The sequence below is a fragment of the Camponotus vicinus genome, unplaced genomic scaffold (genome assembly GCF_025532165.1).
Source record: "Camponotus vicinus isolate PSW18456_S1 unplaced genomic scaffold, iyCamVici1.0 SCAF_6, whole genome shotgun sequence".
NCBI lineage: Eukaryota > Metazoa > Arthropoda > Insecta > Hymenoptera > Formicidae > Camponotus > Camponotus vicinus.
In genome coordinates, this window is record NW_028141978.1 from 7,347,294 (window position 1) to 7,374,980 (window position 27,687).

Here is a 27,687-nt window from a genome sequence, read left to right on the forward strand (position 1 = left end):
ATAGAATCACGATAGAGTAGCTAATTGATTAAATAAACTCTTGTCGTTTTTTTAATACTTTTTAATCAAGAAATGATTTTTTATTTGATTATCTTTTCATATTGTGCAGTAATATGAAAGATAAAGGACTTAATACTTCTGACAAATGTTTTCGATTTTCGAGTTTCAAATATGCCCATATATTCGATACAATATAAGGAAAAAGGAAATAAAATTTCGATTTTTGCGAAGGAATAAAGCATGTCTTTTAATAAGATATTGCTGCATTGCACGCCCGTTACATAATAGTAACACGAAAGTTTCACTCAAGATGATTGTTAAAATTTGCATACGACAGATCAGCATTGTTTCATACTGATGATTCGCACAATATCATTTATTACCAAATCATCAGCTAATTATGCTATCTATCGAAATAAATATTTGATTGAAAGAGAGAATGTTGATTCTAGTTTATTAAAAAATTTTTCAAAATTTTTAAGTAATTAATCAAATGTTTTAAATATTTTTATTACTTTTAATATATATATCTTTTCTTTTTACTATGTATTTCTTCGAAAAATAAAAATTACTTATAAAAAATATGAATTTATAACAAAAAAATATAATTCTTTTAAAAAATGTAATTTTATTTTTTTATGTATGTCAAAAGATATGGTTTGTATATTAAAAAGAATCACACACAAATATCACATTATAATTCATCGATTTATGCAGTCCATTTTATCATTGTAGTCATAATTAATCGAATTAATCGAAACAGTACATTGACTTTGTTTCGTTTATTGTCAATCAAACTAACAATAACCATTGGTAAGAAGGTTAAAGGTTGATATTATAGGTTTTATCAACATTCGTGCACAATGACGAGTAAAGCGATCACGTTATCTACGACATATTACAATACTCGTCATCATGACACGAACATCCGATAATACGAAAATATATGCGAGAATTGTTGACCGCTTATTGCTTGGCGTTTATCTCCACTGCATAATACAAAAACTTGCGTAATGTGAAGAAAAGAGGAAAATAATTCTATCATACGTATATATTTGTTGATGTTTGATAGCTTTCCAATCGATTCGTAGAAACAATATATATTTGTGACAGACGTAGCGTATTAAAAGAGCATATTAAAAGGCGATAAGTGATATATCTTTTTTTAATTAACTCATCAATTATTAAAAACTCTGATCTGACATTATGATGTATCAGCTGCTAGAGAGGTACATCTAATTTGAACATTGATGACGAAATATCAAAGTATTATTTCCAAGTTGTCACTTTGATCTGATGAAAATAAAATCCTCTTTTCAATGTTCATTTTATTATCATATATTTACGTATATGTATATGACGTAAGATGTTATCGTTCTTAGTCTCGCGGAACGATATTTCGGAACGTCGATTTTCTTCATTTAAAATATTGTGTAGTTTTTCGTTTAATACGAGTTTCCACAAAAATATCTTTTATGTGTCTATCGCGTTTTTCTTCTTTCGTCTTTCGCCTCTTTCACCCTAACTAAGTCCGTTTATTCTTCCCCCGAGAGTGCGTTGGCGGTCGCGCGGTATCAGGCTTTCTCGCGATATCCCTTCCTGACAGCAGATGGTCTGTGTTACGTCACACGTGGGAGCCATCGCGAGGTCACTGACCTAGAGCGAATGGTGATATTAGCCGACGTGTATCCACGGCTTTTGTACGCGAGACCGCAAGAACATCCCGAAGGCAAAAATGGAACAATAAAAGCGTGCCCGACCCGTGGTTTTCTTCTCAACGACCGCAATCGTTCAACCGCAGAAGGAGAAAGCATGGAGCTCTTGCACTCCTTCCTTCTCAGGTTGCGATTCATATAATAATGAAACCTTGATTACCCGAACGAATTCTTTTTCTCGCGTGTTGTTTGAACAGCTGGGAAGTATGTCATTGGAACAAGCGCGTGGAAAATTTTCTTTTTTCACCTGTATTTTTATTTGAAGGAGTTTTAACGATTTTAATGCAAAGTAATTTTTAATATAATAATATTTAGCAATTTAAGCGAATTAGATTTAAAATTAAGATTTGAAATTAAAAAGTGAAATATTCTGCAGCACAAATATAAATTGATATTGATAATAAAATTTTATCAGGATAATAAATATGAAGTGAGAGTTAATGAAACGATGATTATTATGTTGATTATGTATTGATTATATTATAAAATAATTATTGAAATTATAAAGTGAAACGTAAGATACTGAATACATAATCCAATCAAGAGTGTATTACGCCGTATTATTATAGGATATATATTGTATACATGTGCAAATTTCAATTACCTTGTTTTGACCGTGTGTATTTACAGTTAAATCGGCATTTGATTCCTACGCATCAGATTTCGTATTTGAAGCGTAATTAAATAGACGTCATGATATACACCCATTGTTTCGCGAGCCGCGATTGGTCTATCGTAACTGATTTCTCGAGGACAAATTCGCCAGGGCTGACAAACAAGATTGTTTTTCATACTCGTGATTGATTCCTCTGAGTGCGTCACTCTGAGTCCAAGAATCTAAAAGACGATAAATAGTAACATGATAGAAATATGAGAAGAGATAAAAATGTTGTTAGTGAATTATAAGTAACATCAAGCTATAAATAATAATTGCGAAGTTATCATTTTAATTTGCAATGCTAATAAAATATAATAAAATAATTATGGAATAAATTTCTACATTTCGCTCGGTTTAGGTAAAGATACAGATGTATACATGTAAAAATATATACATATATAAAGTTTTTATCATAGAGATATATGTGAAAAGCAATTCGAAACAGTAAAAGTTATCATAATAATATTCACATAATAATGTAAAACATAAAATGTAATAATATAGAAAGAAAATGGTAACAGATATAGAAAAATATATTAAATAATATTATAGAAATTATAGATAATTTTTTATAAGTTAAACAGTTTAAAAATTGCACAATTAAAATGTCTATTATTTTTTTACTAGAAATTTTTGAAATAAAAAAGAAAGTTCTTTCCATTGAAATCTTTTTAAATCAGCATTATTAGAATCGCAATGCAAACTATAACAAATATATATATAATGTTCATGTATCATTTGAATCGAATATGGGTTATTTGAATATTATATACATTTTGTGAGTGCAAATAGATAATACAGTTTGCCTCCTTAATGTTATATTAAGATTTATATTACAGAGAGCGCCACGAAACAAGATAAATTCTACGTCGATAACGAACATCGAGAATCTTTCGGAAGTAGAAATTGACTTTATCTCGTTAAAAAAAAAAAAAAATGATAATGAACAAGCAAATGAATAAATGTTGATATATCAGTGTGAGCATAACTAGGCAATTTTAAATATTTTAACTAAGATTTGAACATTCTAAAATAAAAAAAAACTTTGGGGGAGGCACAATATAATAAAAAATTCTTAAAATTAGGATAATCATTTAATATTAAATATAGAAATTATAAATATAATAAGAATAAATGTGTTATATTTGTATGTTCTAAATTTTTTATCATAAATTTTATTTAATTTTATTAACACATTTTAAATATAAAGTAATAAGATATATAAAAATAAATGTTTTTTGGTATTTTTTTATATTTTAAAATGATTGAAAATATAATTTTATATAAAATAACATTTTCTCTCAAGCTATTTTATAACTTTAATGATCACAATAAATAAAATTTCCAATTTTGTGAATTTTTTGATCAGGCACATTTTTCTTTTGTACACGTACATGTCTCTTTTTATTGATACGATTTAATTTTATCGCATATACATTATATGTCTTCGATAATATTCTTTGTTTCGTTATTGCGTATTAAAGTATCTATATGATAAAAATATTGAAAAAATGTGTTATTTTGATTGACGAGTATCGAGATAAACGATCAACGATGTGCTTGTACGATAGTCTGAATCTGTCGGATTTATGTGAGAAATTTATAAGAGCAGTGTGACTATAAGAAATTCATCTAGTCTTGTTAAAATCGCCATGAAGTTCATTTACATTGTCGTAATGCTTATCGCTCGGACTTTGGCCGAGGTAGAAACTTGGTGAGCACACAATAACACATTTTATATGTAATTATTACATATTACTATTGATATTATTGGCAAATTTTCTATTATATTTCAAAACTAAACATTTCCTCCAAATCTTAAAAATTATTCTTTCTAAATATATGCAGTACAGTCAGAATAATCATTTATTTGTTTATCAATTTTTTATTTAATTGTATAACGTTTTAATTCACTTATTATAATTCAGTATTTTTTATTCTAGTCGAGGTAGAATCATGTAAATATAAAATTTCAATAATTGTAGGGATATTACCGAGATAAAGAATTGGAATATTAATATAAATCATATTGTGGACCGTTTCAATCCTTTTATTGTCCAATTTATCAAGAAATATGGCCTAGATCCACTCAAACTTCCACAAGTTGAGCGAAAATTATGGATGGTACGTAATATTCTTAAAAAACACAGCATGTTTCAGGAACAAAAGTTATAAATTTATTTATTAATTAAATCACAAAATCGTCTAATTAACTGTACTGTATTAATTATACCAACCGCTTGATTAAACAGCAAATACATATTTGTCGTAACTTATTTAATAAATATTCTTTTTCGCTAAATAAAGATTCAATGAATCGAGAGCGTGTGAATCACAGTCAATGACAGTGAGAAATCAGTCAGTCATGTCGGAGTTATTATTTACCATAAACGCAGACGTTTGCTCACAATCGCGAGAGGTCGGCTCGAAAATCGGGAGAAAGCTGGGTTTCGGGGTCAAAACTGGGATTCGAGGTCAATGGTGCGCGGTGCGAAAGTGCGCGCACGTTTAACCTCGGGACCGTAGAAAGCGAAATCGAAGAGTTGGGCCTTGTACGAGAGCGAGAGTGAATCCCGATATGACACTTTCCAGCGTTGACCTTGGTCCGCGGTGTACCACGGTCAAACGCCGAGGTCATCTCTCACCTCGTTTTCGCTGATTTCATTTTTGACGCTCCGAAGGCTGACGCGCAAACTTGGACGAGAGTGAAACCGAGGTTTCACCCGGTAGATCGCGGTAGGCGAGCATGAGCTCAAGTTCAATGCCGTTGTCCGACAAGGGCAAATGCTTAAACTCTTTCCGGATTGTGTCGGGCGCATTTATCTTCTGATAGCAAGCTTAAATAAGTTCATATAAAAAAGAGAAGGATTTTTAACAAAACATTCACATAACGTTTTGAGAAAAAAATATATAAATTTTATTTTTTAAATTATTACAATAATATTGTAATCTTGCATAGTTACTTTATGAATAAAATCTATTTTATAATGTTGAAAATTGTATTAACTTTACGGAGCGTTATCATATATATGAGTATTGAAACTAAATTAATCATAGTTAATTTATTATTGAGTGATTACATCTGAAATATTCGTGCAAAAATGTTGTATTAAAAATTAGATTGATTACTCTTTATTTTAAGCGTGCGTGAGACAATGTTAAATCACGCCACTGTGTGAGAATTCAAGAGAGCTGTGTTTGTAAAACACGTCTGATAAAGTATACATTGTGTTTTCGGTTTCACATTATAAGGATCTTGTTGATGTTTTTAAGCGAACGAGTTTGCATTGCAGATAATGCAGTCACGGTGATAAGCAATTAAACACTGCAATACATCTTATTCAACTATACGTCCTTTGTTTCGTTAATGTTAGAATTAAAAATCATAATAATTAGCGTAATTAATTATCGTGAATCCGGAGATTATTCACGATAATGAATTACGCTAATTATTATGATTTTTTTAAGAAAGAAATGTTAAAATCGTGATTAATTTCTGTCGCTAGAAAAGTCCGAACTTTTCTGAGCCGATATACAAAGTCAATCTCATTTTGGAATCGGGAATTATAGAATCTTATTGATGTTTTCACATAGCAAGCGTTTGCAGATAATGCAGTCGCGACGATAAGCAACTAATACATCTTGCTCAACGTGCTTTATTTCGTTAGATTGAGATAAAAAGTGTTTAATGTTCGAATTTCTCATGATAACGAATTATTACGGTTTATTAAGATAGAAATGTGAAAGCATGGCTAATTTTGTCGCTAGGAAAATCCAAACTTTTCCGAACCGATGATGTACAAAGCCGACCTCGTTTTACAATCGGGAATATTGAAAGGTTTATCCAATTTGAAGCGTCACAATAATGCTACTTTAACATATGCAGACAGGTTATTAAAGATGGACGTTGGTTTCGAATTCAAACTTTTACAGGTACTTCAATTTTTCTATTCTTGATTTTTAGCTCAAAGAGCAATGTAAGATGAGCTGCTAACTAAATCTATTTTTCCAAGCATTATATATATTTATTGTTACAGTAGTGTCATTATAATATTTAATCGCGCAAGTAACTTTTTTTTTATATTCAAGGGAACATATGATTATGTTGTAAAACTGATCTTTCGAAATCTTAAGGGTCACATTAAAGCTTTAGCGGGAAATGTACGCGCTATAATGAACATCACATTTAATACAACAGATAACACTTTGGCCCTCGACAAATTTCACTTACAAGTTCCTAGGTAATTTCTGTTAATTGTAAAATTAATATTAAATATAGATTATATATTTTTCTGATTATTATTACTATCAATATTATGAAATCTTTCATACATATATAATTACTCAATATTTAATTATTGTAGTCGCATTAAGGTAACAGTCAAAAATAAAGATGGATCAGTGGATTGGATAAATACAGCTATCGTCTATATCGTAACTCCGTTCTTTAAAGAAACGATTACGAACGTTGTTCAAAAGGAAGCATCGAATGAAATTCGAAGATACCTTAATGAGATAAATCATAAAATCGCTCCAAAATGTTAACATATATTTTAAAATATCAATTGTTGAATCAAAACCTAATGAATAAACATCAAATTGTTATTTTCTAATACAATATTGTTTGTATATATTTTTTATATTCTATGTATTTCTAAATATATCTTTTAAATATGTGTTCATCTATAAAAATATACAATCTTAAAATTTTTCTTTATTCCATTAATATATAGAGATTTCCATTTCCAATATATAGCTATCTATATGGCATATATTTATTATAAACAAATTGGAGAAAAAACCTATAGATTACGAAAACTCTTCATGATATCTAATTAGATACATGTTATCGCTACTGATTGAAGTTAATCGGTAAAATTATCAAATCGATAAGGCATAATCAATCTCTGACATGTGGCAGGGATTGACAATAAAATAGAAGAAATTGTCAACTCGTTCAGTAGTTGAATTATCAGTGTAATCATGGCCAGTCAAATGCAATTAATTTTTATCCTCGCAATTATAGGGCTGGTATACGGCAAATCTGTAGCTAAGCATAATTTGTAAGTTTGTATATTAATAAATTACGATTTTACATAATTTTCTTAGTTTATTATGCAACTGAATTTTCCAAAATATCTTGTAAAGAACGAGATTTAATCTTTCCATATTTTTAATATCGTTCAAATTGCAATTAATTTAATGATAAATGTATTTCTACAGTTTTTGAAACATTCCTACATTTTTCGAAATTTTTATATTATTATTATAAAGTTATCTTAGTTAAAACTATGACTTTTAATTCGATTTGAACGAGTATAAATAAAGCGTTCGACAAGTGCACATTTCTGTATTGTATAGTCTCATTTCTGTAAATGGTGAAGAAAAAAAAGTGGTCCTTGATGAGAAAATTGATAAGCTATTACCGACAATTCGTGAGTTTATTTTAATCAATGGATTAGATCCTAATCAATTAGGAGATTATTCCGAAAGTATTTTCCCAAATTTGGTAAGTAATTATTCAACTGACATAGTAAATTCTTTTTTCTCTTAATTATCGTATTTTCTAATTTCAATCATGTATCTTTGTGAAAGTATCTTTGAAAAAGATTATATATATATGTATATCGAAATAACATTTTAGCCTGGAGTGTTCAAAGGAAGCGTCGATCTCAAGAAAGGATGGTTACAAAACTTATCGACAATAAAACGCACGAATCACGTAATTGGAATCTATAAGGACAAACTTTTAACATTAGATATGAATCTGGGATTTGACGTTTTAGATGTAAGAAAATGAAACAGACACAAAATAATGTTGCCAATTAATGTTGAAACATTGCAAGAAACATTTACAAAAACAAAGTATATGTATCTTAACTTCTCTTTGTATAATTTTCAGTGTAGCTATGAATATTATTTCAAATATCTCTTTTTTACGAGGCATGGTGATGTATTTAGTCGTTTCTACGATCTAGACATTAATGTCGTGTTGACGATCGATTTAGCTAATTATTATGTAGAGCTACATTCCATTAAGTTCTCGGATATTAGGTAAACATTATTTTTTACATTTTCTCTGTATTTTTCGCGTTTAGATATGTACGAAAAACGAAAAGATTGATACGATGAAATATTGAACGCGATGAAATATTTCTCATTTCTCGATGCCATAAATCACATTGTATTGATTCACGATGATAGCCTGCAGTGAGTTGTTTTCGTGATGACGATAAATTTGTAATATTGAGCAGGTGAACAAGGTCGAAATGGCAAGCAGATAATAATCAATGCGATATCTAAAATTGCAAACTGAATCATTGATTAATCGAAAAACAATAATCATCTTATAAAAATTGTTGTCTTTATTTTAATTCTTATAGATCGCATCTTATTATTGATTTTCGAATCTAGATGAAACAGAAGTGAAATATCTCACTTTTATTCGCGTTCAACAAAAATACAAACATAAAATATTGATCTAAAAAATTAATGTAAATCACAAGTTAATTTTACATTTTCATGAATTTAATTCAATTTATAATTAAGTTATTAGAATTTTATATATGTATATTATGCATAATTACTTTGATAATACTTTTGCTTTTTTTCGCAGAAAATACGATATCAAATTTGAGGGTCATATTTTGGATCGTCTTTTAAATATTCTGGTTAAGGCAGTCACAGTAATTTTCCGAAAATGCGTATTGGTAGCCATTGAGGAGCGTTCCATAAAGATTTTCGGTGCGAAAATTGACGAGTGGAATAACAGTATTCCACGACCAAATTACGCCACGTTGCCCATAATACAATGGTTCGATGATTTGAATGCGCAGCTTAATTAATCTTTGTCATTTTAACGAATATTCATTATTTTGTACTTCAAAAATAAAACATGAATTATTTACATTTAAATCACCGAGTGTCTATTTAATATAATATTTTTGATATAGTATTTTAATACAAAATTTTTAATACAATCTTTTTTTATATTCTCTAGCATTTAGTTTCTCATAATTATGATAATGATATAAGCATTTCATTATTTCAAGTAATCGCCAATAATTTGCAAAAGAAATGTATAATTTGCCTCTTAATATTAATTGACTTATCAATTTAAGTATTTTTGAGAATGTAAATAAATTATTCTCTTATATAAATTATTCCCCCTCCCCCTAATACAATACATAAAATAATTATTTTTACCTTTATGATTTTTATCTTTATCACTCGATAATAGCAACAGTTGGACAATAAGCGCCGTTTAATATTCATAAGATAATCATCATTGATAAACGGCATTTCGATTGCAAATCTCAACAATCTAATCTGTCGAGGAAATGTCTTTATGAATAATTATAATTATCGCAATAACAAAAATGTAAGATGCACAAGTATGTAAATTTGAGAGAAGAGAGGGAGAGAGAGAGAGAGAGAGAGGGAGACATCTGAAAAATATTTCACGATGCATTCCGTATTTATAAGCGAACTAGGATAGTTTCGACAGGCGAGGTAGCGTCGAGCCCATCTAAAGTGTCGATCAATATGCATTACTCACGACATTGTTAATCCGCAACTTGGCGCGCACAACTCGTGCCGCTTAATCTTATTAAACTTAGTCAAGTTTCTCGGGCACGTCGCATCTTGGCGCGATTGTATCGGTCTTGCGAACAGCGATAGCGCAATCTGCATAGAGATGACTCCATGAAAATCCACAGGATGGTCTCCGGGGATATCGCGACGAATGTACGTGGCGCTCTTGTTTATACATACAATATTGCGGATATTGCAATCACGGATTGGCAGATCGATAACGCCAAGTGCTAATGCTAATATTAATGTTCCGGTACCTTGTTTTGTCCCGAAGTATCAAGTTATTTTTGTCAATTACTATGCCCTTTGAATTAATGAACTGGAAACTTCTAATGAAAGCTATACTATTAATACTATTAATATCGAAGAGAGAGAGAGAAAGAAAAAAAGAAAGCACCGAATGATTTTGAATAAGATATTTTAAAATATACTTTTATATTAAATATATATTTAATATAAATATAGGTGTTAAAAAATGTATTTAAAAATATTTTATTTTCGAAATTATTCCTGCTTCATTTTTACATAACGCGCGCTATTCATTTATATTTTATTAATAAAGAAGAAATAATTTAATACAGAAACCTGCAAAACTAATAGCACATATCTCTTTACCCTATTGGGTATTATACGTTAATACGCTTATGCGATGATGGTTGCCTGTTACCAGGTGTATCTGGATATATATATATATATATATATATATATATATGTATATAGAAATAGATAGATATATAGATAGATACACAGAGGACTCTCCATTTATTCATTTAAATTTAATTGACGTTTATAGAATATACAGTCAGTGCACATTTGTGCTGCTAAAGCAACATTCAAAGTACAAATTTATACACACTTTATATACACTTTTGTTGCACGAAATAAAAATTATTTCTGCATGAAATCATCTTATTCAGATTGCTAATATTTTTATATACGTGATGTTATATATTCTTATATAAAAATAGTTATCTCTCTAATTCTTATTTAAAAAATTTCTACGTGTACGTGTATCCAACTTGTTTTTTTATATAAATTACATAAATTTGAATGAATACATATTATATAGATATTAAGATCTGCCGTTCTTGCAGATTTTAACTTGCAAACTCGAGACAGCAATATCAGTTGTCGAGACGACGAATCGACGAAGCGGTACGTGACAGACGCATGCTTGCATTATCCGCGATGATGCCGAGGCATACCTATCTGGCTTATATATGCTTCACATACTGGATCAGATACTCTGTATAGAGCGCACCGAGAGCAAACCGCCGCTATTGTCCGTCTTTGCGTATCTAGTACCCAACATCGCTGCCTACTATTGATCGTGATACCTGCATGCCGAAGGATTATCAACTGCATTGTCGCTCGCTACCGCGTCGCGTAGATATCACTGATCATAGATACGCTGACTCACCGTATTTGAACGACTGACATACCAAAAGTTGTCAGAAAACTGATTTCTCGTACGGTAGAGAGTTTTGATTGAATTTAGTATCGCAATTATTAGATTACAAGGATCGCTAAATTCGCAGCATTCATTATTGATACAAAATTATAAGTTTCAGGATTTGACATTTATTCTTTTCAAATGATGAATCTCCTTTTGCAATTATATGAGATTCAAAATTCTTATCAATTTGGAGAAAATACATAATTTCAACGACTAATTTTCGATTGTCGAGATATAGCAATTATTCATTTGCTGTTCCTCCCAAGTTTAAGTTTAAATTCAAAGATTCGCGAGAACAGCAGTCTTAAGCGAGGATGTATAACTTTATCTCGAAATCATGCTGGTGCGCAGACTGGCTCAGCTGTTGAGCTCACATCCAGCACGGTATTATTAATCCGAAACGTTCCGCGGAGACAAGGGTAGATGTAGACTAACGGGGATTTTCCCTTTTCCTTCGGTCTCTTTGTATTTGCCGACTAGGCGGAAACTGATATGAGACACGCCGACAGATTACTTCAAGTTGGGCGCTGATTAGTACGCGACGCGACGAAGACAAGTATGTAGAGAAATGCGGAAAATGCGACAAAATGGAGAAGCTCAGGCGAGAGACCGTGAGATTATACGGCGAAGATAGCGCGCAGTCAAATTGCGCACGAAGGACACGCTTTATGAAAACGCTGATGCCGCGAAAGAGAGAAAAACGTCGAGTTTGAAGAAAATTAATTTCCTCCGAATCGCATGGATATCAAAAATTGGTGTACACGTCGAGATATCACGCGAAAATCTCTCGTCCGGATTTTAAAACAAGGCAAATTTATATACGTCGTATTTTTTTCATGTTTGTCAGGATATCGTGAATTTTTTCTTCAGATTGTGCAATTTTTCCTCGTAGACTCATGCACAGAGAAAAATATCATTCTACTGCCAAGAAAAGCGATTACTCAGTTTATTTTTCTTTTTTTAAGTAATAATTTTCTTCAACAAAGAATATTCTTGATAATAATTTTAAAATATACTCATCATCAGCACTTACTAAAATTCAGAATATATTCAATTAAATTTAATGCTTGTGATAAACTTATATTTGCGGATATACAAACTTATGATATACTTAAAATAAATAATATTGAATACAGTATACATTTTTCTCTGTGTGTATATATTTGATCTCGTGATCTTACACTTCTTGGGCAAGATAAATTTTAGATAACGCGATTCGCTCAGCGTGACATAAATCTTGACTTGACGACTGCTCGGCAGACGCACCAATTCGCGAATCCTTCGCACATCGGCAGGTCCTTGGATACTTCGCGATCGAAGCTACTATTAATAGAAATGCGAATCACGAAGCAAGATCGTTCGGAACAAGGTTACTAGGGGAACGGTCGCTAAGAAGTACCGCCGTCTCGACTTCGCGCCTATTAATGAACAAAATTAACTCATATTTGTACAGATGCTACGCGCAGTGGAGCATGTATTTTCGCGCGTAACGCTCAATTGATTTAATGGGACACGACAATTTAATCAGAGTATCCAAAGTCTATCTAAATATCCTCGATTCTACTAATTCGCGACATTTATATAAATATTAATGACATAATTATGAAATAAATTCATCATAATCTATCTGTTCCGCCGATATATGAAGCATCGTTAAAATTACACAATTACTTCTACTCCGATCCAAGTTTCCATACAGGAAGTAATCTAAATTATTCGAGAGTAACATTTTCTTTTTTTCGAGCCGAGAAATCACGGTCGCGAGACTCCAGGCGCCGAATTGCAGATTGGATGCTGGACATTATGCGGATCGCCACGGCCCAGGCCGAGGCCGGCCGAAACGAGCCGAGGCAGGTCGAAGAGCGAAGTCACGCTAACGAGCGGGCGACGGACACGTTTGTCTCGATGCAGCGCGACGCGACGCGGAGCCGAGATAAAGCCGAGCTGAGCGGATGCGCCGCTTCGTAGCGGGTGACGACGCGACTGCAGCCGCCCAATCAGTAGCGGACGCGCGTTAAATGCCAAGGCGCACTCGCCTTCCGAAATACGCCTCGAGAGATGTCCAAAGCGGCCGGTTTCTCCGGCGGATTCAATTCGCAAGGAGAAGGCAGAATTGAGATATTTTCTTCTACAAGGATATCAGCTGATATTGACACTTGTGGATATTGATACCGATGAAGGTCGAGAATATATTCCAAAAGCAGTTGTAACGATATTATTCTGCCTAATTAGTTGAAATTTTGCTATTTAGAAAAGTAGAAACAAGTTTATTTTATCTCATCAAGAAGCATTCTCTCTCACAATGCGATAATCCCTCCCTTTCCATCAAGTTTCCGGAAGACGGAAAGTTACTTCGCTGTCGGGGGTTGATGAATTTCGTTTCAATCTAATTAGCAACGTCGACGAAGGTAATTTCGGTCACTTTCGACCGTCGGCTTCGGAGGAGCTTTGTCGGCGTTCGAACGTCGCGGCTGGCGATCCGTTCGTCATCCGCTCCGAAATGTTTCTCGCACGCCCCTGCGCGCTTTCCGAGCCGGTGGTAGTTTACTCGCTCGGCGTCATCCCGCTCCTCTCCACCCGCCCGAGCGGCGCGTTATCCGCGCCGCGCAAAGTCGCGCGGAGACGCGCGGAGACGCGCTGAATCGAGCCGAAGCGGGTCGAAGCGGGTCGAGCCGCGCCGAGCGGTGCCGAGCGGTACCGAGCGCCGGGGTCGAGCGGAGCCGAAGGCCTCGCGGTGGTCGAGACCGAGACGCGCGCGAGTAGCACTACACCGCCGGAGCGTGTGTATGCGTGCGCGTGCTAGTACTCGCTCCGCTTTCCTCCTCGCCTCGTCGACGACGAGGACGAGGGTCGACGTTCGTCCATAATCCAAATCGGCACGAGCAGGATCGGAGGGTCGGTTCAGCGTCGTCAGCGTCGCCAGGGTCGTCAGGGTCGTCGGGGTCGCCAGCCGCCTCGTTTCCTCGCGCGTGTGTGCGCCGCGTCCTTTCCGGCTGGCCCGCGCGCGTGCATGGACGACACGCGCGCACGAGCCGACGAGGATATAGCCCTGGATTCGTGCCGCTTACGCTCGTCCGCTCGGCTCGGCTTCGCCGCGAGCACCGCCGCCGCCGCCGCCGCCGCTGCTGCTGCCGCTTCCGCTGTCCCTGCCACCGCCGTCACCGCGAGCACCGCTACCTCTACCACCACCTCGACCACCGTCGCCGCCACCTGCCGCGTCGCGAGACGCAAGAGGAAGAAGAGGAGGCGTCAACGGCTCCCTACGAGCAACGACGACGCGACCGGCACCGTCGCCGTCTCTACCCGTAGCAGCGCTATCGCCCAGCCGAGCGGGAACGCCGCCGTAGCCGAGAGCACCGCGGCCGACGCCGTCGTCGTCCTCGAGCCCGACGCTGACGCCAACGCGGGTGCCGCGGGCCTGTCGGACTCGGTGGCGGCGCGGGTCGATAAACCGCCGTCGAGGAGCCGCCACCTCGCCGCAGCAGCCTCGGAGCGGCACGCGACATCGGCGTCGTCCGGGGAAGTCCAGCTACGCGTCGGAGGAAGCGGCACGCGCGCGGCCGCCTCCTCCGTCGGCACCGCCGGCGTCACGCTTCTCAATCGACGCGCCGGCAAACGCTCGCCCCGGCGATGCAACGCCGCCGGCGGCCGTAGGAGCGCGATGACGATGGACCTGCAGCGGCTCATCAGCGAGGTGCACGCGAGACCCGCGATCTGGGACCAGAAGAATGTCAACTATCACAATCGCGATGTCATATTAAAGATGTGGCGGGAGATCGCGAGGGCCTGCGAGGTGTCGAGTGAGTATAGCCGGCCCGCGTTCGATGAATGATGCGGCGGCTCCTTCGTCCCCTCCGCCCCCCTCTCTCTCCATCTACTCGTCCTTGTATATACGTGTTGGGTGCGCACGTGTGGATGCCCGCTCGATGGGTGGGTGGGCTACGCCGGGTACGAGTCGATTGGTCGTCAGACTTGTACATTGTCCTCGCGAGGACGCTCGAGGTATCTCGTTATTCGCGGTATAGCGCGAATCTCCGACGAAAGCCGGTAGAGAGACCCGGAGGAGAGACTCGTCGGTAAAGACGACGAGAAATCGAGCGGATCCGGCGACCGCCAGCCGGGGCAACCGGACCGTTCGCTGGAACAGGTCGATAGTTCCTCGCGAGAGGAGAGGCCGACCGGAGAGAGATAGGCTGCTAGTTCGCGCGAATCACCGCCAGGTCGCACGCTGATGCCACCGTGTATACACGCGCTGGACGGGGATTTCTTTCTTTTTTCCGCAAACGTATATGTCGTTTACTCGCGGTTTACACGCAGCACGTGCGCGCGGGATGCTATCGCGATGAACAAACACTGAATTAAATATCGATCGTGGAATAAACCCGCTGACAAAGAACGGCGTTTACTACGATGCGCATTTCATTACTGCATTTTGATACCTCGTATATTAAAGTACAATTAATTGTGTGTTTCATTTATTTATATAACATATTTTTAATTCTTTGATGTATCTGGTATTTAAATTTGATGAAAATTCAATGAATAGCGAAACATTTAAATGATAATGGAAGATATACTCTTTGAGAATAATCTTGCAGCTTTCACATTTTCGGAGCAAACTGTACAATAATCTTTCAACGACTACAAGTTGTAGAAACGCGACTGTTGTTTTGTTCCAGCTGACGTCGCCAAGTCTAAATGGAAGCATCTGCGCGACAACTTCCGGAACGAGTTGAAAAAGACTTACCGGGGTAAGTGCGACGGTGGCGGCGGCACGGAGCACGATTCCAAGTGGGTCTGGTTCAAGAGCCTGTTCTTCCTGCGGGACCAAATGAATTCCAGAGTGATCGGCTGCACCCTGTCGCAAAACTGCATCGGCGCGACGATCGGTATGCGCTCGTCGCCGGATGGCACGCAGATCGAGCCGCAGATCGACATCCTGGAGGGCCACGAGGAGACGCAATTCGACGATCTGGATGGCGATTCCTGCCAGTCGTTGCTGTCCAACGACGACGGCCTGCATCAGGTGATGCCGCCGCCGAAGATGAGCAAGATAATCGGCCGCAAACGGACGCTCATGGACGCGATCGACAATGATTACGGCGTGGAGGTAGATCGAAAGCGATACGAGTCGTTGCAGAAGAGGCTGGCGATCGGTTCCGAGGACGAGGACGATACCTATCACTTCCTCATGAGCGTCCGGAATCCCCTGAGGAGTCTGCCGCTCGACAGGCAGATGTTTGTTCGACTCAAAATCCAGGAACTGGTCTACAACGAGATCAATTCGCAGAATCAGCAGCAGACGACGAGTCGCGGCGTCTACGACGCGTCCTCGCAGGGTCAGGATGTGAAGCCGCCGCGAACCGGAAACGGCGGCGACGTCGTCAGCGACATGTCGAATACGGCGTCGTTGCTGCAGAATTGCACGCCCGAGGGCTCCAGCGACGACGCATTCTTCGGCTGACGAGAACCCATCGCGATTTAATTCGCTTATAGAAACGTAAGGATTATAATTTTATTAATAGAAAATAAAAACATGGTATTTTTTCAGTAACACCGCGGCGCAGTCTTTGCGTATTTTTTCTCCCCCATTCCGTATAATGACATCTCCCCCTCCGGCATTTCCTATAAATTTCGTTTTATCCATTAATCTATCTACAGAATAAAATTATCTAGCATTGTATATAATAATATTCTTTCTTAAATTTAAAGAATTTAAAAAAATTTAGAAAAATTAAATTTAAAGAATTTAAAAAATTTAGAAAAATAATTAAAAATATGACAAAGAAATATATTTTCTAAAGATGATAATTATATTTAAGCCGTAATGAAAAATAATGTCAACATTTAATTAACACGATCACGATAAAATCGAAAGGATGAGTCTGTAATTCGTTACTTCTTCGTAAAATTAAGAAGTTTTCGTGAAATAAAAATATTCATAATCCGCATCTGGCGAATAATCTGTCTCTCAACATATACTTTCGCTCTTAAAATATCTTCATTTTTATCGTAGGCTAAGAAAAGCTCTCTAATTAATGAAGCATCGGCCGCTGGTACAATTAGCGTTATTAGCACACGCGCGCACCTTACCTATCTACCATCTCATGACAGAAGCGTGATTATACTCCGGTGAGACAGTTGATTTCTCGGCTCGCCATGTTTTTCTCTCTTCATGATTAAAAAGCATGAACAATCACACAGACATGGGAAAAAAATATCACAGATGTGCGCGTTACATGTCGAAGCTGACTCGACTTGACGCAATATGGGAGGGTTGTCCTGATCACAGGACGCACCCCGAAAGGGTGCGGAGTTGACCAAATTTACCAACGTCGACGTGTATTACGTTCATTAACCCTTCGTTGCAAAACACCGAGTGATCGCGACTGGCTAATCCGACGAGATGACGTATTCAAAAATTTTTCGACGGGGGATCTTAAGCTATAATAATGAAAAAAAGGTCTTTCTCTCTCTCTTTTTTTCTCTCTTTTTTCATCTGATGAATAATAATAAATCTGAAAAATTTTAATTGCAATAAAATTATTTATAAATTTTTTGCGAGAAAGAAAATATATACATATATATATGATGAAAATTAATATCTATATAAAAATAAGTTTTCTCAAAGTAGTGAATATCCCGGGAACACGTTAACCTATTTACGTTATTGACGATCAGCTGTGCGTACTCGTGTGAAATCTGTCCTCCCTTTTTAAGACGAATTCTAGCTACGCCGACCAGCCTCTTGAAACGAACTAATGAGGTATGGAACGTAAATAGGAGTCTCACACCTGCGTCGTAATGACATTTTTCTCGAGGGTCGTAAAACCGCGCATAATTTTGAAAAGACCATGTCTTGCGCACATTTAAATAATGAACATCGAATATAATGTCTTTGAACGTAATTATGAGGTGTGCAAACTATATAAATTTCACGTATATCGTAGATTTTTTACTTATAATACTGATACTGAAATGTGGAGATATTTTTTGCAGAATTATTTGTTTAAAATTATTTAAACGATATTATCTCCATACATATTTAATTATGAAATGAATTCTTTTCTTTTAATTGAAATATTTTGATAGAGATATTGTGCTAAATATAAACTGTTCGTTGCAATGAATTTTTTTTTCTAACACAGTGATATATTACATTGAATAAAATATCTGCAAGTGTGTACAGTTATATACGATGCAATCTCATCCTACATATTAAAAATGGAATAGAAAAACAGAGTCATCGTGTCCGGACCGTATTGATGGATGGATTGACATCGATCATTTAATGGTCACACATTCTCGACAGGTATATCGATCATACCTTCAGGAAAAAATATCTTTGCTTGTCACACAATTGATTAAGTATTGATATAATATTGACGTTGTTTTGCATATTATAACTATATTTAATGAAATTCAAAGGATTTTATCTAATATTTCAAAAATGAGTAGCATTAATAGTAAATAATAAATGTGTAATAATTATTTAAATTTACAAAAAGAAGAGTACCTGTTTTTAGAAACATATTCTCGTTTCGTTTTAGAAAATGAATCGATAATCTTCAACTTTTATATATTAAATTTCTATATATTAAAAATTTGGGAAAAATGTATATTTTTAATTGCATATTATATATATGCACACAATTTAATACGTACGAAAATTATCTAAAAATTTAAATGTACAATTTAAAGATAAATTTTATCACGACAGACGATTTATCGCGAGATTTTGTAACAAGCCGATACCTGATCAATCTAATTTACGCAAATTTCACAATTCGATTAACGGCACGATACTTCATCCAATTGCGTTATGCATTGACGTTGCCGGGCTAATGGACAGTTATTATCGTCCGACCGACGGATAATGGGCGATGGACATTGCGGCAGATGGGCGAGATGGAAGCGCTAATTTTGTTGTCGCACCCGGTATACGTTAAATTGTAACCCGCGGGAGGCAGGGAGAAAAAGAGAGAAAGAGATACAACTGCGTATATATGCGTACGCATTCACATATTACGGCATTTGCGTTGGTAAAAGCCTTTTATAAAGCTATCGAGAATGCGCGTTTCGACCCGGCTACTCTCTCGGCTACTCCAAATATACCGAGCGGCCAAATTAATTGCTGATTCTCGAAAATGTATGTTCGCGTTGCGCTGTTATTCCCGCGGATGCGCGTTTTTTTTTTTCGCGACAGCACTCGCCAGACTGATAAACAGCGTTCTCGAATGATGTATTTGTTTTGTCGGAATTCCAGAGTCGAATTAAACCAGCAATCTGAACGATAGCAATTTGTTGGAGCGATTTAAAGTGGATATTGCAGTTTTTGCTTGAAATTTCATGTACGTTTCTACGTTTATCAAAAGCATTGCTTTTTGTTTTACATATAACGCTATACTAGACTAAAATTGACACGGAAGATAAAATAAGATACGAATACCATCCCCAAAGTTTTAGAAATTTAGATTTCTCTAGAGAAAGAAACTCGAGAATGAAGTCAATTTTTCCCTACTTGAAAGACAAATTCCCTCCAAACTTGTCAGAGAAAGTGGGTTGGATCATCGTCGCGGGACTCGTGCAAACTATCGCATAGTGTTTTTAACGACGTACGGAGTATCGCGACGCGATGCATACTTTGTGTACCAACTTTCCAACTTGTCAGAGAACGACAAGATGTGTATTTCAACATAACGCAACGCGGTGTCGTCTCATCTCGAAATTCTTGTCTCCATTATAGACGCAGTCTCCTATATTGACTAGAATCGCGCGATATACCTCGATGCACCGTGACTGTTACACATTATATCGACGTGGGTGCCACTGACACCGCGCGCGGTCCGTTGAATGCGACGTATTGTGCGACGTCCCGTCGCGCTCGCTCTCGCCGTCCCGATAACGTTGTCCGTGGCTCCCGAGTGAGTTTGCACCAGTTTCCGCGGTGGATTGCATCGCACAACTGCCACCGCCGGTTATTGGACATCGAAGCGGCGACGACGACGTGCGCTTTGAATTTAATTAAACCAGGTTATTAAGGAACGGTGCGAATACGATGACATTACGACGTTACGAATTCAAGGCTCTTTGACGCGTAAATCTTGCATTTCTAGAGTTGCGATTGACGGTTATTTCTTCTAAAGGAATATGAAATTTTCATCGATTGACTTTTTGCGCACACAGAAAAAAAGGACATTCTTGTTTTGAAAATATATTTAGTTTTAACATGGAAATCTTGAAATGAGATTATATTGCGTTAATTAAAGAAAAATATAATTGCTTGAATAATTGTTTACTTGAATGAAGCCATTTTATATAGTTTAATCGAGAAAAATATATTCTTATGATTTAAGATTTAATTTCCTTGAATGGAAAAGAAACAATGTTAGATAGAAAATAACATTTTTAAATCAAAGATTATAATCTTCTTAAAGTAGAATTAAATAATTATATATTCTTGAGGTGATATTTACAATATTAAAATAAGACTATAATATTGTTGAAATTTAAAATTATTAAATTCTTCTAAGAAGATTATAAATTGTTGCGTATATACGAAACAATGAACACGTTAATTTAAGTATATAAATTTTGACTTGACACTTATTTTTTTTCTGTGGACGGTTATAGATTATTAGAAAAATTTATTTAATTTATTTTGATATTTATATATTTATTTAGAATTTTTATTCGTGCGAAAATCGGTTCTTTTCTTTTATCGTTGTTTCGATGAGAGGATTTTTATTCTTCTTTTGTTTTTTGCAATTTCCAGGTCATCGACAGTGCGCGGCATGGATTGTATACCTTCCAAATTCATTCATCCCCGTTCTTTCCCGGTCCTTTCCGCAGGAATTCGCCACGTAACGAGGTAACTTTTCGCCCGACTAAAACGGCCGTTGCCGTCTAGACGGGATGCACTATATTAACACGGTATATTGCACCGAATGAATAGCTTATTCGAAAACCTCGGTTTGAGTCTGCACCAGTGGTCGCTCTCTCGATTTTTCCATACAAGAGGAGATTAGCATCCTCTCTTCTTTGTTTGCTCCGTTCCCCCGCTTTATCCCTTTTCGCGATCTCTCTACAAGCGGTTCGACATGAATCTTGTATTGTTACTTTCCTGTCAGTCAGGTCTGTAGTGTTGAGACGAAAAAAAGGGAACGGAAATCGTTAAGATCTCAAATAATTATATAAATTAAAATATAAATAATTATCAAACAATTCTTTTAACAATTTTAATATATTACATATATAAATAAAAGAAATATCCTATCACGAAAAATTTCGAAAACTCGACTCTTAAATTGCTCTCTCCGACAGGCTCTTTCTATCGCCTAAAATTAGTGACGAGTAGAGAACACGTTTACTTTTCGTACTCGGTCTGGTCCTGATCGACAAAGTACGAAAACTAGCGAATACGGGGGATTACAAAGATTCACTTTGATCACAAAGCGAAATGCAATCACTTCCTATCTCTTTTTGTGCCGCTACTGTCCGGTCGACGCGTTTCATGAAAGAGTTCATTCTCTATGACCCGAGGCACCATGTTCAATATTCGTCTATTTTATGCCGCTTCCGGCGAAATGAATCTCGCAGATTTGTCTTGTGATAAAGCGATGACCGATGTTGGAACGTGCAATTTTCTCTTATTCGACTTACATAGATGGATAAAATAAATGAAAATTGAACGTATGTATCGCAAAAAAATGCGAATAATTTAAAATATTACCTATTCACGCGCAAACATAAATTAAACAAAGAGAAATATTTTTCAATCTGTGAAAAATTTTTCTTGAAATTATGATAATAAATACGGATAAAACAATTTAATTTTAAGTGCAAGAAAGATTATCATAATCTAATCCCCAAATTTAATAACAAAATTAATACATTTCATAAAAATAGAAATTTCATTAACATAAAGAAAAATTTTGAAGTCATTCTCCGCCGTAATTTTGAAAACTCAAGCTGACAAATTATATTTTAACAATAAGTACATATTATAATCTCTGTAGCGTATCTTTGTGAATGTACAATCTAGCAATTTACAATTTTATCCATATCCATAGACAAAGTTCTGCTAAATCCAAGTTCTCTTTATTCGATTGTCCGGGGGATCCAAAGCAACAGAATCGCGCGGCTCGAAATAATTCCGGAAGCGCCGTCTGACAAACGTGCGAGACGATCGCGGAGCATAATTCCGACTGAAATGGAGATTTCAAGCGGAATCTGCTTACGTCGGAGACAAAAGTCCTCGGCTCTTTCTCAATCCCGAGATGCGCCTGAGAGGGTGCGGAGAAGGAGAGGAGGAGGAACGAGAGCGGCTCTAATTTCCATTTGGGCGGACAAAGCGGGAGCGCGTCTCGCACTGGTAACAGGAAAAAAGCGGTAAGACCACATCTCTCTTCCAAGGAAGGCTCGTCGTCGTTATCGTCCTCGTCGTTGTCTTTCATCGAGAAATGCAGACTGATATACTCGGTCCTTTATCGCCGCGGTTAGCGCTCAGGATGTACTTCAAAGAGGCGTTTTTATTGGAATTCGAGAACGAGAAAGGACGATGCACGATGGACGGCGCCGTCTCCCGAACCACTGACCTGATACCGAGAGATCCGTTCTCTTCGTGTTGGGAGATCTTTCTCTCTCAACCGTCGATATTTACGATGCCTCGTATTTGTGTTGCGTCATGAAACCGCGAACGATTACGAGGCAAATCGTGCGAGACGCGACGACATTATTAAGACGGCATTCCATTTTTCAACTCTCGTGTCAAAGGATATTTACGTTCAGATTCTGTCGCTAAATTGATAGTCCATTCGCAAGGTAATAAAAACAGTAGCTTGCTCTCTCGCGCGAAAGATTACGTTAAGAACTTATCGTAACTTTCTCGCGCGAATGCGACACGCTTTCTTCATTTTTCATCGGATAAGAAAAATTCGGGCGCGCAGTATCATTAATTTATATCTTCGTGCCAAGAGTAGTCCTCGTATATATATATATATATATATATATATATATATATATATATATATATATATATATATATATATCACAGTAAAAAATGGTGCGTCCATATGTTAAAATTTTCTTGTGTTACCACGTTTTGATTACTACTTTAATGTAAAATTAACATACAATTGATATGTTATTATTTTTATAACGTTTTCATGTGTTACATTTATGTCAACTGTATAACTTAACACTTTGTATATGTCTCTTAGAAATGGAATATTATTTTGAGTATTTTTAACATAATCATTTTAAACAATCAACATGTCTCAAAGTCAGTTTAACTTTCTAAGAAAAGTTAAAGTAAATTTTGAAATAATCTTGAACTTTGATACACAAAATAATCAAATTTACTAAAATCAAATGTTTCTATTACAAATAATTGAAGTCAAAATAATTACTATTATATGTTAATGTCCTACAACAATTCTTACGAGTTATTGTAATTATTTTTTCATGTAATTTTTAATTAATTTGTATGATATTTTTACATTATCCTTAAAGTCACAATAATAAAAATAAATGTAAAGTATTGTGTCAATTATTTAACATTTTTAGTTTGTCAATAATATACGACAAATGAGTTATTTTAACTTAAAATTTAGAGTGGACTTTCTGGGACATGTGAAAAATGTTATAATTAACATTTTATTTTTTACTGTGTATATATATATCGCGTCCGTTGAATTTCGCAAAAGATAACGTGCTACAGTTTCCTCTCCTTTCCCTTTATGGACACGCTGGACACGATGGATGCGCAAAAAGCTTCGCCCAGCTCGAAAGTACCGTGCTGTAGAAAAGAATGATACAATGTTGAATCGCGTTGATTAATGTCGCGCCCTCGCGAGATACGTCCGACCAAAGTTTCTTTCTTCGAGATTTCTTCTTACGTAGGACACAGAGAAGGAGAAGAGGAAGAGAAAGAAGTTTCCACCTCCTGAAAATCGCGGCCGCGCAAAAATACAGCTCTGATTAATGTTCGAGGCGCGTAAAATATATCGTCCGTCGTTGGTCGCAAAACGCGCGAGAAATAAAGAGAAAGAAAGACAGCGCTTTCGCACGACTTTAAGCTAACGGACTTTGTACAAAGAACGATAATTATGAAGTACAATGAAGAGAAAATATCTGTTATCTTTGTTATTCTTGTCGAGAAAATATCGTTTTCGTGTTCCTTTGAATTTCTGATGCTGTTATAAAATATTATAATGAGTGTGAAATTATGTTCGTATTAATTTACAGGTATAAGTGAAGACGGTTTTTAATGAACAGCAAATAAACATTTCAACCAGTTTGTTAAAAAGTAACTTTCTACCTTCTTTTAACATTTAATATCAGGGTTTCTTTTGATAATTAATAATGATACGTGTTTTATTTATCAGAAGTTTGTGATATATTTAGTATGCGGCGATCGCAATGAACGGTAATTTTTGCAACAGACCGTACATTGGCGTTCAAAAGTAATAAGCATGATCTCGATCGGCCGACCTCTGCGAGGTTGAAAGATCGCGATGGGTCAAGAAGGTTAATGCAACCTTTCGTGCAGTTGGTAATTGCACCAGTTATTCACGCCGGGCGCAGAAAACACCAAAAACAGCCACACCACATGGCTATTACGTTATTCGGCGGTAATTACGGGTTAAGCTCGTTTTCTTGTAATCATCGTGCATGCGGAGCAAAGTGGAAAACCGATTGCGACCGCAGATCGGTCGTCGCATTATTACATACAAGGTATTACAAACTTAAAAGATATAAAATTATCTCAAATAATAATTTATTGACAAAGTTGACGTTAATTTTTTTAAATAAAAATTTGCCATAGATAACTATTTTATAAATAACGTTAATATTCAACTATCATTTTCGAGTATCTTTGAGCATCCCAAGTCTTTCCAGTCAGCCTCGACCGCCTGCAACCTGCTGCAATATTGCGCAAGAGACACGCCGTAAAATAATCGATGCAATGTGCGACCGAGTTATCACGCATGGCGAGTGTTGGCTCTATTAATGAATAATCGGGTCGCCATCGCGGTGGCTTTAATTCACGAATAAATTCACTGGCCGACAATTTATCGGTGCGTTTCACCGGTCGATTGTGGCTCTCGATTTTACGAGCAAATCCGTTTCTTTAGCTAAACCCGCGTAACCAACGACGACACATACTAATACACACACACACATATATACACATCCTTGCGAACCAAGAACAAGGTATTAGATCCGCGGAATGTTGGACGAGGAAAAAGAAAGAGGAAGGATATCGTAATGTCGCGTAAGAGTGTCTGGCTCTACCGGTCCGCCAACGTTCTTGTCGCGCCGTCTTGTCAGATTTAATTGGATTAAAGTAGCGCGTAAGCACGGTGTAAACGCCAATTGAATTCGCTCGTCGCCGACGTGGAATTCCGCAGGAAGCTGTACTTTGTTTTGGACGCCAACCAATTTTTTGGGGAAACTGTCGTAAAACTTTTTTATTCTTTTTCGAATTGAGTAAAATGGTTTAATCAATAAATGAAAAAATTTCTCAACAATGATCATAATTTTAGAAACAGGACGTTTTCCGTTAATTAATTAATTTACATTTCTTAAAAATTATTTTTACATAAAAAAACACTTTCAGGATACAAAAATTTTATGTATCTTAAAATAAAAAGAATTATCAGGAAAAAATAATGTTATTTAATTAAGTTATAGAAACTCGAATTATTTGTGTGTGTGAGATAAATATACAATTAAATCGAGAATCAGAATTCCGATATCTATTTAATATGATATACGTGATATCTATTTAACCTGACAAGTTTATTTTTCGTATAGATTTCTTAATTTCTAAAATAAATTGAATTTTGTAACTCGCTCGATTTGGAGCGAGTTAAAATGAAATTATAAAGTTCTGATATCACCGCAGTTAACACATCGAAGAATATCATAAAGTTTCGTATTGAGAAATATTAAATCTTCAATGACATTAAAGTGCGATCGGCATTTTATTTCGCAGATAAAAGAGGAATTTTATTAACCAGCAATCTCATATTACGATGAAATATATGCGAATGATATAAAGAGTCGCATAAACCTATTTGTTACTGCAAGTCGGTCGTCTTTGGTCCGTTATCATTTCCGGATTTACAGAACGAGCAATAATCCTTGTTAAATATTTCAAGTAATAATACGTTTAGCATTATATTGTCTATAATCTTACAATTTATAACGATATAATTTTGCAATGTATTTTTTCTTCGAGAAATGTTTTTTTAGAATTTTTATTCTTTGACTTATTTATTTGTCCTTATAATGATACTTCTCGATGTATTTAAATAATAATAATAATATTAATTTTAATTTTAAGACAAGTAATAAAATATCACATCTCGATTAAACGTAATTCAATGAGTACACAATTTTACTGTATCATTATACAAGAATGTCTCCATAAAGGGATGAGTTTTAATTTGAAAAGTATGTGTATATGTATACACACACACACATGCATATACATTTTAAAGTAAAATTTATCCCTTTAAAATGGAAACGTTCTTAAAATCGAAAAAATTATCACAAAAATTATCGAAAAAAATTATGTTTTCTTAGAAAAAATATTTCTTCAATATTTTTCACACATACACATACATATATACGTTAAAAAAAAGAAAAAGAGTAGGATGAAGAGAACGAATAAGCGAGAAAACAACGGATGAAATATAGAAAGAGAGAAAAAAAGAAATAGCACGAATGCAACTTCGATTAAAATTCTTCAAAGTATCGAAAGAGAACGATATTATATTCGTCGTAAAACATAATATGTAATACCTTTTCGATAATGCGATTCCTTTAATCCTCCTCTTCGTACTAGATAGCCGTTTTCTTCAGGAGGAGATTGCATTCCATCCTTATTCCTCGTATTACGCGTTCAATCCGCGTAACGTCTTATCACGTGAGTGTGTAAAAGTAAATTGAGAAGATAACGAGACAGTGATCGCGAGACACACATACACATTGACAACAAAAAAAGCGACGCGGTTCGGGGTCGCTCGACGTAAACAATAGCTCGAGGCGAGCATTACGTTTCGGTGTTCTTAGAAGCCTCGAGGCAAAACATACACACACACATAAACAATGTATATACAATACAAAGACATTACGTAGCCTAATTTCGCGTCAGTCTAACCGAGTCTAGTGTCACGATAGTATCGTTGCTTCGTCGAATTTTTTTCGTCGTACTATTTTAATTGGACTCGTCTCAATTTTATTGTCTCTACAAG

The 27,687-nt window shown here is 36.0% G+C and overlaps 3 protein-coding genes and 1 long non-coding RNA gene across 7 annotated transcripts in view; 3 read left to right on the plus strand and 1 right to left on the minus strand.

Moving 5' to 3' along the window:
- LOC145972844 (uncharacterized) overlaps window positions 1-6,977 on the plus strand; it is a 19,112-nt gene extending 12,135 nt beyond the window's left edge. For 2 of the 4 annotated variants that reach the window (XM_083101846.1, XM_083101847.1), the window contains exons 3-5: window positions 6,142-6,306; window positions 6,463-6,614; window positions 6,738-6,977. In XM_083101846.1, coding sequence (XP_082957972.1) covers window positions 6,142-6,306; window positions 6,463-6,614; window positions 6,738-6,918 — 498 coding nt within the window. In that variant the 3' untranslated portion in view covers window positions 6,919-6,977. Of the gene's footprint in view, window positions 1-3,322; window positions 3,352-3,906; window positions 4,115-4,358; window positions 4,498-6,141; window positions 6,307-6,462; window positions 6,615-6,737 lie in introns of those variants that run through there. The other 2 variants (XM_083101844.1, XM_083101845.1) reach the window with 2 other exon arrangements.
- LOC145972848 (uncharacterized) lies at window positions 1,413-27,514 on the minus strand. Its single transcript, XR_014439299.1, has 3 exons — window positions 27,236-27,514; window positions 2,320-2,552; window positions 1,413-1,656 (listed from the first exon to the last, which is right to left on the minus strand). It is a non-coding gene; the product is annotated as an uncharacterized LOC145972848 (long non-coding RNA).
- On the plus strand, window positions 7,324-9,288 carry LOC145972842 (uncharacterized). The gene is made up of 5 exons (XM_083101842.1): window positions 7,324-7,436; window positions 7,735-7,882; window positions 8,018-8,161; window positions 8,276-8,427; window positions 8,990-9,288. Exons 1-5 carry the CDS (start codon window positions 7,357-7,359, stop codon window positions 9,216-9,218), a joined length of 753 nt encoding a protein of 250 aa, XP_082957968.1. The 5' UTR covers window positions 7,324-7,356; the 3' UTR covers window positions 9,219-9,288.
- LOC145972840 (uncharacterized) lies at window positions 14,093-16,978 on the plus strand. The gene is made up of 2 exons (XM_083101837.1): window positions 14,093-15,222; window positions 16,102-16,978. Exons 1-2 carry the CDS (start codon window positions 14,433-14,435, stop codon window positions 16,884-16,886), a joined length of 1,575 nt encoding a protein of 524 aa, XP_082957963.1. The 5' UTR covers window positions 14,093-14,432; the 3' UTR covers window positions 16,887-16,978.
- Window positions 27,515-27,687: the final 173 nt, after the last annotated feature.